The sequence below is a fragment of the Megalopta genalis genome, chromosome 5 (assembly GCF_051020955.1).
Source record: "Megalopta genalis isolate 19385.01 chromosome 5, iyMegGena1_principal, whole genome shotgun sequence".
Taxonomy (NCBI): Eukaryota; Metazoa; Arthropoda; class Insecta; order Hymenoptera; family Halictidae; genus Megalopta; species Megalopta genalis.
The window spans coordinates 26449666-26463531 of NC_135017.1; the positions used below are offsets into that span (position 1 = coordinate 26449666).

At 36.3% G+C, this 13866-nt stretch overlaps 2 protein-coding genes across 3 annotated transcripts in view; one reads left to right on the forward strand and one right to left on the reverse strand.

The window, feature by feature from the left end:
- Positions 1 to 13866, reverse strand: part of LOC117222450 (discs large 1) — a 496085-nt gene that overhangs the window by 102807 nt on the left and 379412 nt on the right. The gene's annotated exons all lie outside the window — the stretch shown is intronic.
- Positions 1572 to 4368, forward strand: LOC117222473 (very long chain fatty acid elongase 1). Of its 2 annotated transcripts, none has more exons than XM_033474189.2 (4): positions 1572 to 1730; positions 2603 to 2874; positions 3754 to 4056; positions 4139 to 4368. In XM_033474189.2, exons 1-4 carry the CDS (start codon positions 1685 to 1687, stop codon positions 4304 to 4306), a joined length of 789 nt encoding a protein of 262 aa, XP_033330080.2. In that variant the 5' UTR covers positions 1572 to 1684; the 3' UTR covers positions 4307 to 4368. The 2 variants fall into 2 exon arrangements, with proteins under 2 accessions (XP_033330080.2, XP_076378143.1); XM_076522028.1 differs by lacking the exon at positions 1572 to 1730 and adding an exon at positions 2479 to 2515.

Below are 13866 nucleotides of genomic sequence, written 5' to 3' on the forward strand. Positions count from 1 at the left end.
CAATATCAAATATTTTTCGTGCAAGAAACTAATACATTATTCTAATACTGTATTATGAGGATTTACGAGAACTCTGATCATCAAGTATAATTTTTCTCCGTTTCTCTTTTTTCATTCGTCTATCCAGCCTAGATCTTCTCAATGCCCGATAGCAATCTCACGATGCCATAACAGCGAATCGCTCCAAGGTCATCCAAGACCGATGTGGACACAAGCTAAAGATTTTGATCTTCGTGTTCGACGAATATATTTACTTTTATATCACAATATTTAAATAATCGTTGAGACCTCGCAAAGAGCCGAAAATACGTTGGCAGCAGTTAATGGGGTATTTTTATTAGATGGATCGTTAACGGAAATCAAATTCATAGAGCATATTATTTCAACCGAAAATTAATTCCAACGCGGGTTAACATCTTGATAATTATTTACGGTAATTACTTACATCAGCGGAGACCTCATCGATTTCAATAATCTTGAAATATCTTGTCAAGATTATTTTAAACGTAATATTAAATATTCTGAACAGCTTTTTACTATACATGTTGCCATGGCGTGGTTTTAGTTTCCGAGATAATTGCAAAAATATATTTCAAATAAAATATGCATATTTCCTACTTACGACAATAAACAATTTTAGCACTGTTTGTCCTATGGTTTAGGGTTAGGAACGTGTGGAGGCGGCGAGGGCCGGCTACTATGCGAAATTCGGGGCATTGCAAGCATAATCGACCAGACTCTCGATACGTTCCTTCGCCCAACCAACCACTACAGTACCTTTTCTTTTTGAAATTTTACATATAATTCTGTATATTTTATCACATTAACTGCCACGCCGATTTATGAGGGAATCGCGGTCAGGTCACGCAAGTTGCCACATTTTGTAAAGAAGGACAACCGTTGTTTTGTTCAAACTGTTTCAATAAAGTCCATCAAAGATTTTTGCTAAGTAATATTTAAGTACATTAATGGCACAAATTTATGAAAACAATGTAAATTTTTTAGTTTTATATCATATTTTACACTGTCAGCCACCGGTGTTTGATGCGGCCTAAACGGAAAGATTTAATTTGTTGCGAGAAATAATGTTTTTAAGAAATAAAACCATATTTAATAATATGTTAATTACCATTTATATTAAACTTCACACTATATGATCATTATTTTAAATTTTAAATATTCCAGTCATAATATTGAAAAAAAACAATAAATTCGTCTACACAGAAATTCCACTACATAACCAAAATAATGTTTCTCACGGGTTAAGCAAGTATGTATATTTTATTTGACACATATTTTTGCCATTATCTCGGAAACTAAAGCGGCGCGGCGGCAACATGTACAGGACAAACTTGTTCCGAATGTTGACAAAGACAACATGTTTCAAGATCATCGACATCGGCGAGGACGACCCTAATGTCAATAATTACCAATATCTTTTACTATAGTAATGAGACAGTGGAGGTACGCGACTTTTAAAATAAGTTTTTACGACTTGCATACTTTGGAGAGGTTTTCCGGTGACATTTAGTTAGACGCTTCACGTCGCCTCGCATCCACGAAACTTTTGAAGACAAGCCACTTTGGCATATCGATAAATTGAGGAACAATCGGTATCTGACGTTGGTGAAGTAATATTGGAGTTTGGTGAATTTGTTGCGGACGAAGAAATAAAGTGCACGAAATGGAAATCATGGAGCTTTGCCGCTACTATTGGTACGAGCATGTTGGTAAGTAATTCTAGTCGAGATTTCATCTCGATAAACAAGTGCATCAAACCGTTACTGATATTATGAAGTCTAGGGAGCTGTTGTGATTCATCAGCTAGAGTCCACAAAAATCTACTCGAGGAATGTACATTTTCAGCGATGCCATTAACATGATTTTTGTTGTCATAAAGGAAAATGTTCGCGAGTGAAAGACCAATCTCTACTCCGATCGATTTGGAAGTATGTAACGTTTTTAATACATCGTGAACCGATGACATATTCTGTCATACTCCTTGCAAAGTAATTTTAGCAAAGTAATTTTTAAATCGCAGAAATGTTTTATAATTATGTCTACGTTTCATATGAAAAATGTGTCCATTAATGGAAAAATCAAATGTTTTATACGAAGAAAATGATTAAAAAAGTGATATGTTTGACATTTTTATAGAGAATAGAATGGTACAATTTAACACAAAGAGGAAGATGTTATAATTGGAATAATAAGAAGGAACAATTTTAATTATAATAATATTTGAACCAAATATCCAATTTTGTTATCGAACAAACAATTGCCAAAATATCAAAGGATTGAAGTAAATATAAATAAGCGAAATTGTCAACCAAAAGTCAAATAGAAAAGTTGTAGTATTGAGATTGTCAATTCAGCGAGACTTGCCAGCGATAGTTAACCAGCTTATAACGAGTTGGGGGTCTCCACAAGAAAGTTAATTTGCCGAGAACGTTGGCTGAAAAGAGAGACAATGTTCGAGGAAGTTGAATAACGATGAGGGAAAGTTCCCAACGCGGTTCGCGAAGATCGTTTATCTTCTGTTTCGTAGTTCTACGATCTTATTTGATTGGTGTGTAGTAACTCTAATCGTTCGTAATTCCAGATCAGAGGACCATGAATCTGCCGTTGGTAACATCGCCCATAATCATTCCTTCGACTCTGTTGGCGTATCTAGTCATTGTTCTAAAATTGGGACCAAAGTACATGAAGAACAGGGAGCCGTATAGCTTGAAAACTTTCATCAGATACTACAACGTCTTCCAAGTTTTCATCAACGCGTACATAATTATGCAGTTGTTTAGCGCTGGTTTATTTTCCGAACCAACGAGATTCTGCTATTTACCGGACTATTCATTCGACCCTAATCCCATAAAGGTACTTGAAAACGATTACATTCGACAGCATAGTCCAACATCTGCCAAAACAGAATACAGACTCTTCGAATTTACATCTTTTTACATACACATCCAAAGAGTTAAACGATTCTGTTTATCTTACAGAGTGCTTCAAATTAACCCGTCAACGCACAATAAATGACATACAGATACAGTTCTCTATACGTATAGCTCATACAATTGATCAATATTGATAGAAATTAAAATTCATGAAAATGCAGCGGAATAACTTTCAACTGCACGGTGCGTGTCTTCGACGATCTTAAATATTTGAAATAAATGACTTTAAGAGAAAAGAAAACATGCATCACAATATTGTTAGCATTCAACGAAACAAAGTTGTCCTGATACACTTTTTTAACACGTTCAGCCCGGCGTCGGTCCCTGCGTTCCGACAGTGAACTTTCCATTTGGCCGGCGTCGGGCCTTGGGGACCGACAGTTTCGAAGTTAAAAAATAAATGTAGTAATTTTAATAAAATTTATTGAAACAATCTCAACAAAAATATGATTTGGTTTTGTATGTATTACAAGAATATCGGCGCCGGGCCCAATGTATTAAATAACGAATATGTGTATTTCAGTGTGCAGGATCTGATATACTTTATTCCAGAACTGTAACTCTATCTTAAATTTGTTTTCCCACGATTCTGAAGAGAAAATTGAAGTATAGAAAATGCAATATACAGATTCGAATTTAATAATGTTCGATGCGAAACTGTTCTTTATTGATTTATTCAGTTAAAACCATCGAAATCACTGGAAAACTAAAAACTAAACCGTCTTGCAAGGGCAACACGATTTTTCAAGAACAAATGTGACAAGGAGCATTGAACATAGAAATATAATCGCTTTTGCAGATTGTACACACGTTCTGGCTGACGATGCTGGTAAAGCTCATCGACCTAGCTGAGACAGTGACGTTCGTGCTCAGGAAAAAGTACAACCAGGTTTCTTTCTTGCACCTGTACCATCATATAACGACATTGCTGCTGGCGTGGATGTTCACGAAATACTATCCGATGAAGTTGTGCGCGTTCCCGATGGCCGTGAACTGTGCTGTTCACGTGTTCATGTACACATATTATTTCTTCAGCAGCTTCGGCGACAAAACACCGAAAATTCTGAATTCGATTAAACCGCTGATCACGATAATGCAAATGGTAAGAGGAAGTAAACATCGACGCATCTACCAAATCGGACGTGTGACGATATTGTTTAAGATTTTTATCTCTGTCACGATAGGTGCAGTTCTTCTTCCTGATACTGCACGCCTGTGTGGCATACCTTCCGTCCTGTGAGGTGAACAAGTACCCATCGCACATACAAATCGCCAATCTCTTAGTTAATTCCGTACTTTTTTACAACTTCTACCAGAACAGTTATAAGACTCCGAAGAAGAAGGCGAATTAAAATAAAGGGGAACAATTCGAAACTGACAGCGATATCTCAATAAATCATTATTTATTTTTCAATCCAAGCGGTTATATATATATATATATATATATATATATATATATTTTTTTTATCTCGAGTTCTATTTTAATCATATATATATATATATATATATATATATATATATATATATATATATATTATATATTAATATAATATATTAATTATTGTATTAATTATTACATATTAATCATATATATAGTATCACACTCGAACGTTGCATCCCGGATATTTCTGGCAGAATTTCCCGACGTCTGACACGAAACAATTTTGTTGTTCTAATAATAAAGGCATTCGTCATCAGACCAGAGATATTTGTGCACTTATGTCATTTATGAAATACCAGAGTATATTTTTAACATAAAAATTGAATAGTATCGTTAGTGTACGTTTGCTACAACGAATTTTCGAATCGGAAAAAGAAATTGTACTATGAACTCACTTTTTGAAAAACAAGCTGTTTATATAAAAAATTTCATAAAAATCCACAGTATACTCGTAATATTTCCGTTACGGACATTGTGCGACAGTTTACTTTCATTTCACTTTCGTTTGAATAATATTGCGTGGTATATTTATCTACTTCGTGACTCGCAAAAAATGAGTACAGTACGAGAAGTGATTATACTATCGAACAAATACTTTGAACTTTCCCAGAAAATCGTCTTGTTCAAGTAGTATGCGAGGCGATTACCATATTCAAAACAGCAGGAAACATCAACGTACATAGAAATTCGTAATCAAGCATATCGAAGCATTGTATTTATGTGTGACCGTAATGATTTCCATAAGTCATAACTGCTGATTAAAATACAAATTGTCACCGCATTGTGACCTGGCATATATTTCTAACGCGGAAAGAGTCATTGGGGTGCTCCAAATGTATATCAATCGCTAGTGAAAAGATTATCCCTTCTCAGAATTTTTATGCCGTCGCCTCGTTTTGTTCGGATATGTAACATTCCCTTTCAATGAGATCTTCAAACATTTCTTGACGCTCTCCCGAAATTTTTTGTTATCAGGCATTACTCAAATGCACTCCAAAAGAATCATGAACGTGATCGAATGAACTGTTGCATATATGTGCCGTTTATTTTGAAAGTGGCATAAGTCACTTTGTTTTTGAGTCGATATATTTAAGGGTTTGCGTTTTAACACGTTTAAAAGTATGGATGCTAACTTTCGAGAAGATTTACTTGTATTTGTTATCTCAGTATACTGATATCTTTCTCAGGATAAATAATTTCGTATAAACATTAAAAAATCACCACTTTTCATTACGGTAAAGTGACTTATGCCACTTTCAAAATAAACAGCTCATAGAGTTCTCTTACTTATTAACACGGCTGCTTAAAAACTCGTACGAAAATGATTTCTGTGTTTGCATTAGTCTATTACAGTATAATAGAAAAACCAGGAATATTTCGAACAATCCAGGATGATACACATATAAGGAATAAAATAATACTAACGTTCTAATAACCAATTGTAGTTGATAACAAACTTGAAGGTAACAGCATTTGTATTTTAAACATTCTCTATTAGACAACTGCTGGGATAACTAAAGAAACAATAATAATTTTCTCGCGTTAGGAACACAATGCAGACCACAATGCATCGCGCATTTTCAAATCGTAGCTTATTAATGGTTGCTACTTACATCCAAGGCGATACACAGTTTCGTGGAAAGCATCTGCCGATATGTTACTCACCTGAAACAGAAAAATATGCAACGATATAATCACTGCGGGTAAATTGTTAGCGTAGTTTCAAGGGCTCGCGAACGAGCAGTGAACTCTCAGAACTTCCACCACAGGGTACAAAACAAAATTACAGGTCCGGCTAGCGATTCTAGAAATCTCATAACCTTTTAGGCACGACGCGCCACTATAGTGGCTTCCGCGGATGTCATCTCTCTGAACGACGCGCCACTATAGTGGCTTTCGCGGATGTCATCTTTCAGAACGACGCGCCACCATAGTGGCTTCCGCGGATGTCATCTTTCAGAACGACGCGCCACCATAGTGGCTTCTGCGGATGTCATGTCTCTGAACGACGCGCTACTATAGTGGCTTCCGCGGATGTCATCTCTCTGAACGACGCGCACTATAGTGGCTTACTCTAGTAGCTCACTCGGTCACCGTTTGAATCAAATAATCGTCTTCATATGCATTGTTTCACACTTCTTTCGTCGTCACATCGATTTACAATATACAGACTTATCTTAACAATATAACTGTTAACAATATAACTGTATCTTAACAATATACAGACAGAATATACAGACACTCTGTACAGTACATATCAGACTCTGCCGTCCAGAGAAATAGCCTCGCGCAGAATTCTGAATAACTCTGAATAACCTTCTAAAAGGTTAAAGCGTAATGCGATGCGACAGCTGATTCCCCGAACAACTTCGAAGTCAGCAGCGATTTAATTGCACTCGCATAGAGCAGATTTGGGTAATATTGTATTCGATATTACCGAATAAATATTCGATCGAATAAAAATGTGTCTACATAAAGATTTTTACGAATAAAATTGTATTCGAATAAGAATTCATTTAAATAAGATTTTCTTCGTATAAGAATATATATTTGTGTATGGGAATTCGTGCCGAGAGTAATTACTTCGAATACAAATGATAGAACATAGTTTTCCAAAGTTTATCGATTCATTTCTTCCGTATTAACCTTTCGAAAGATTCGACTGAAGGGTGAAGGCCGCAACGCTTTTGGCAGTTAGTTTTCGCAGTTCAGCGAAATTTCGCGGTTTTTTAGCAATTGCGGCGTCAAAGGCAACAGCGTCGAGATACGTTTAAAAAATGATACAGCGATGCGATGAGAACGAATGGTGTCGGTAGAGTCCAACGACTACACGAATTGTTGCGACGAGTATTTCCTGTTTTTAATTAATGCCGGGATTTAAAGCATGAGCAGCCGAACGATGGCCGTGAGAATAGAATTTGCAGTGCGTGGCAGCATCAAATGGATGATACAGTTTCTGCCGGAACCCCGTTTAATTCATCATCTTTCATTTCCACTGGAAGATTAATTATGCGGCTGTGCGATCGGGTTTCAGTGTGCACCCTTAAAAGATTAGGTTTCACTGTGTATCCTCGAAAGATTGAATTTCAAAGTGCAACTAGTGAAGACGAAGTTCCGATGTACAAGGTGTCCAAAAGGTAAGTGCAGTTTGATATAACTGTTAAACGATACGTAATAGTGCTAAAGCGTACGGCGACATTTTTCATCATTTTCTATGTAGAATGTCATCGCAACGAAATCAAATTTTTATCTTTATCCTGTCAAGATAAATAATAGAATGCCATACTTTTGTTTTGGTATCGTGAAAGTACAGAAAAGAATCAAGTTCGGTATAGGTCGTTGACACGAGTCGAGGTAATCCAATATTGCAGAAATGAACAACTTTTAAAACAGACAAGAATCGATATTTTACCAGTGCCTCGAACGTGTAAAATTCTCCTTACATTGCATTAATTACGTCAAGCAAACTGTTCCATTCTGAAAGCTGTCAGCGCGGCTCAGAAATAAGATATTTTAATGGCCGCGTAAAATCCTTTCAACTCGAGATCCTTCTCATCGCAGGTTCCTTTGATCGCGGAAGATTGTGGAAATTAATCTCGATTTACGCTCATCGCCGTGCAAAGGATAAAAATATTAAATTTCGTTGATAAAACGTTACCGGTCCTGACACAGCTTCAAGCGTTTCCTTTAGCAGCATCTAAATCCCATTGTAAAAAAGTTGTGTCTTTAAACATAAACGTGACAGCTTTCTACGTGCTTCGCAGTCCGCGCGCTATCGGATATGTTCAGTTAAAGCTTGTTCGACGCAAGCAAAAAGTTTTTCGCTTCGTTATCGTCGCAGAAAGGTTTCACACGTTTATTATATAACAAGCTGCATCATGCCCTGCTGTTGAATAAACAAATGCTCTTCGCCGACTATTAGTCCGGGCAAAATATATTCGAACATTTTTTTTATAAAATGCAATCACTTTTTTCGAAACTGGACCAAGTGACTTGAATTTGTTTTAAATGTCGAAGGGACTGGTTTAATGCGCAAGAACTGAAACAACGTTTTTTTTTCAATTTTGCTACTACTTGGAATTACAAAAAAAAACACACAGACGAGTTTTGACTTTTTCATTTGAATCTGGAACGAAAATGTTTAAAATGTTTTTCGTAGATCTCCGTAATTTTATCGAATTTAAATTTATCGAATAAGCCATGTGAAATTTTTTCATTCAAAAATAGACAAAATAGAAGAATTAAAAAATTCAGAATTGAACGAAATGAAAGAATAGAAAAATTCAGGAATAAACAAAATAAAGTAATTAACAAATTAAAAAATAAACAAAATGAAGTCACCAAATGTTTTACGTGTTATTTGATAAATATAAAGTTAATTATGCCTGGAAACATAGTAAACGCGGTAAACGGCTCCACTATCGTACATCAGAACCGATTGAATATGTTAACAGTTTCATTCAAGCCCTGATTAGAAACATAAACTTTCTTTTCTCTAAGCATTCTTTAATGTCCTTTCGCGAAATGAATAGAACCTCCGGACACGGAATATCCGTTTATCTATGTTACCCTTAATAATCTCAATTCTCCACGAGTTTCAAGCATGAAAGCTTGCACAAAAGTGTCGAGAGAGTCCAGCGTCGCGAAGGCCCACTCGTCCTCCTTTTCCCGAAACAAATGGTGGTCCTAAAATTTTTTCGCGGACCGTATTGAAACGTTTACACCGGGGCGGACTATCTAAATTTTCCGAGCGTGCCACTGACAAGCTCCCAGCTCCGAAAGAATCATCAGCATTAGTCAATCGATAATTACCAGGGAGAAAACGTAGCCGACTGGCGCGCGCCATTTCGCTTCACGTGCCATTAGACCGGAAGAATCCTTATTCGGTTGCCTTACAGAAACGCGACCGGTTAATACTCGCGGCCGATCGACCAGAATGATAAAAGTTAAGTCGAACGAACCGATCCCGGGCGAGTCCCGTCTTGTAGCATCGGCCTTAGCCGCCGGAAGCTCGAAAATCGACGGCCGACCCGCCGTCGGTCCAGATCCTCGAAACCGTCCTAACAATGGGAATATCTTCGCTTGCAGCGCAGTTCCTTCTTCAAATTATTTCCAACGATCCCGGCCAACGGCGAACGTTTTATCAACCGGCTCCCCGACGTTCCGGCGAAGTTTACCAGCGGACGCGGGCATCCCCGAACTTCCCTGAAATGGACGAAATTTTTTCGAGTCGCTCGCCAATGGTCATTCGTAATCGTTAATTCCGCGCCATTGGAACGCAGGCCTCAATTATCGAGATCGCGGCCGAAAAATCTTCCGCCTAATTTACTGCTTGCTACATTCGTGAACAACCGTTGCCTCCGATTTCATAACGCACGGCTGTTTAGAAGCTGCGACGATGATTCCCGGTTGCTAGAATGCTTGAGTCGCGATCAAAATTTTCGCCGAAATTTCAATGCATTTTCGGGTAGAAAAACGGGTCATTCTTCAAAGCAAAGTTGAATAGTTGGCACAATTGAAGTTTCGTTATCTTAATATAATATATTAATATTATGATTTATTATATATATATAATTTATATATTATAATATTATATTAATATTATAATATTAAGCTGCTTGGATCATTCTTCAAAGCAGTTGAGTAGTTGGCACAATTGAAGTTTCGTTATTTTAATATATTATATTAATATTATTTTAATAAATTATATTAATATTAATATTATTATATTAATATTATTAATATAATATTATTAATATAATATTATAATATATAAATTATATATATATATATATATATATATAATAAATTATAATATTAATATATTATAATTGGACTGCGGATCTTTGTGCGAGATAAATATCTTCTGGATCACTTGCCAGACACAGAAGCCAAGCACAATATTTTTTCTTTCTTTGAAAATTTTAAGAAATTCAAATTAGTACATCAAGGTTCTTTGTTTCTTTCGATCTTTTCACCGTTCTAAATTACATCCACATAAATTCGCAGTCTAATTATAATACAAGTACGGCAATGAAAATGTTTTTTCACAGAGCTCTGCCTCGATCTGCTATGATCATTAACTATAACCGGACTGCAGATTTTTATGCAAAATGAACATTGCCTGTGTTAATTGTAAGATACAAGAGCTACATTTATTTGTTTTTTGAATAAATTTAACGAGCTACAAATAATACAATAATGTGCTTAAATTCTCTAAATGTTTTTACTGTTTGCAGATTGGTCTGTTTATTCTTCTCATAAATCCATAAAGCGCACTCGACCCTCAATTTGCGCGATACTTTTATACGCGAGTCTCTTTTTTCTGCAGAAAATTATAACACTGTTTGCGTAGCCCTTTGCAAAGCCTTTAAATTAGTTAAAAAATTGGAAAATGCTTCAACAAGTGCTTTCAAACATTCGACGAGCCTTCTTTGGACAAAATTTAATGAAATGCCGCAGCGAATATCAGCAAAGTGAAACCATAGTGAAAAAAAATATTGAGAAAAAGTCATCGGATAAAATTTAAATCAACAATGAAAATGAAGTCGAACTTCGAAATATTTCAGTGATTCAAGAATTATGTTAAACCTTCGATTAAGAAAGCGAATAGGAATCGTAGATCTGCGTTTTTTCACGATTAAGGTAATGAATCCGGCGATAATACAATTAATGATGTTATGCTATTGTACTATGAACAGAAAGAACGCTAAGTTAATTGGAGAAAACGACTTTATTCTGATATACGTATCTATTACTAAAATAGTATGCGCTGTAAATTGTGGGATTACGAATGACTCCTTTGAATCGAATAATTCTGACTGTAAAATTGCGAAAATTGATCATTACAGTAATCCGCCCATCCTACTTTATTTAGTATTTCTGTGCAATCGTTTGCACAATTATGGATACAGTCTGCCTGTGCATACAAAATCCCTACTCCAAATTAATGTTATCCCATTCGCCATGTTTTGTACAATATATTCATCTATTTAACACAAAATAATTATGTATTCATTATAATATAATATCAATGCATTCGAAATCAATACGTTTTCGTTTCCGAAATACTTCCTAACCCTTTCATCTGCAACAACGAGCCCGACACATTATAATAATTATGTACGAATTGAAGTAAATGCTTCTGTTATCGGGAACAGATTCTTCTGTTATCAAGATCTACAAATATAAGTAAATATAGATATAAAGGAAATATAAGTAAATATAGATATAAAGGAAATAAAAGTAAATATAGATATAAAGGAAATAAAAGTAAATGTGCATATAAAGGAAATAAAAGTTGTCCTTCCTACTACACGGATCTGTTAAAACAGTTAATAACCAGGCGAAGAAATTAATGAAATACTCTTATTTGCACGAAACAATATTTCAAAATTTATTTGACGTCATAGAAATAACTACATGTATCGAAAACAGTCATCTATGTTGTGAAATGAAAGAAAACAATTAATTGAAACAGTTTTCACTCAAGAGTTGCAGTGGAATAATCGTAGGCCAATATTGAGAAATAAGAACATATTTCACACAATATTTAATGACGAATCGCGTAAAACGTTATTAAATGACGCGAACGTTGCATTAAAATCAACGATAATAAGTAGACCGAGGATTTCATGCATTTATGGCAGAAATGACTGACTGAAATATAAAATTGTGAAGACGTAAGAAGAATGTAATAATCTTATTACGTTACATTCAACTGACCGAAATTATTAAAAGAAACAATTTATTTTTATTTATTTCCTGTTCCTTACGATCGTCTTTGAAAATTTCTATTTTGCACAAAGACCCGCAGTCTAACAATAAGAGACAGACAACCAGAGACGAACGTTCCTCGACGACACATTCAAGGACACGAACTTCACATTACGCTAGATTTATTTTATTATTAAAACCATATTCGACGATATCCTTAATGTACGATTGTCTGAAACGCGAAGACCCGGGATTGGACTGTCAGCACGGTAACACATTCGTTAGCTATCAACGGGTTTGATAAATGGCTGCGGATTGACAGCGGGAATCCGAACGCGGTTGAAACGACAGATTTCAACGGTTCCTCGAAGATTAATCGAAACTTCGCCGCGCTTTCAACCGAACGATGGCAACTTCGAGATCGTTTGAGTTGCTGCAATTGCCGCGGCGAACAATTACCGCTAAATTGAAGAAAACAATTGGCATTCGTCGCCGAAGAATAATCGCGGGATAATTCCGCGCCCGGCAAGAGACACAAAAGCCTTTTACAGGCGCACTAACGAACGCGTTCCCCGTATTTTCGGTTTCGCAGCGGGCTTTAAAAGTCCATTATCTAACAGTGTTCATTTCGCGGTCGACGGTCCGGCCACTCGGATTGCCGACGATTTGCCGAAAAGCGAGGGAGAACGAGAGAGAGAGAGAGAGAGAGAGAGAGAGAGAGAGAGAGAGAGAGGGAGAATTTTGCCTTGCATCCAGCGACGATGGGAACTCATATTTTTTACCAAATTGCGACGAGCAACTATTCGGCGCGACTCGACGGGAAAAAAATATAACGAGTAAAGTTTTCGGTTGGTTTTCCCCCCACAAGCGTTTCCAGCTGTTTCCCCTTGTTTTCGAGAAATTCCTAATAACTGTTCCAGCAAAATCTATTAGGCAGCGAAACAACACGGTCCGCGAATAGCATTCCGCCCGCCACGCTTTCAGACCTTTTTGCTTCGAAGAAATAAGTGGCTGTCGCTGGAGTGAGTACGCGGAACAAACGAATAAATATTCCTCAAAGCTTTACCGATCTCAATATGCGCAGCAGCGCGAATGGATGCGCGACAATCGGCTATTGTGCTCTTCAGTTGTGCTTTGGACTCGGGAGTCTCGTTTAGTTGAGCATGAAAAGTTGATTAAAGTATTAATTAAAGTGCTGTTCGTTAGCGACGGAGATCAGAATTGGTTTTGCTGCCTCATACAACTTTCTACTGTTTCTGTTATGTTGGTACAATCTTGTTATGCGAGAACGAGGAAATAACGCACTTCAAACGTATATTCGGTGCATACTATGAATACCAAATAACAGGATAAAGTTGGTATTTATATTTCTTTTCTGAGAACGATTTGACCGAGTTGGGAAAATAGTAGTTTCAAATTCTTCAAATGCTTCGCATTCGATCTACTTAGTTCCAACTAATTATTTATGATATCAATTCGCAATGAATTGCGAAATTTTGTGCGTTTATGATTTCGAAGAGAAAGTTACGAAATGCATATTTCGTGGCTGTTCGATGTGAAATCATTTTATTCTTAATTTACTGACAATTTGTATCCTTGAATATGTCGCGTCGAGAAACGTTCGTATCTTGTTGTCTGTCTCTTATTGTTAGACTGTGGATCTTTACGCAAAATAAAAATTTTTAACAGCAAAGACAGTCAACGATTATTCGCATTATTATTCGTAAAATTTTACAATCTCTATTCAAGGAATTT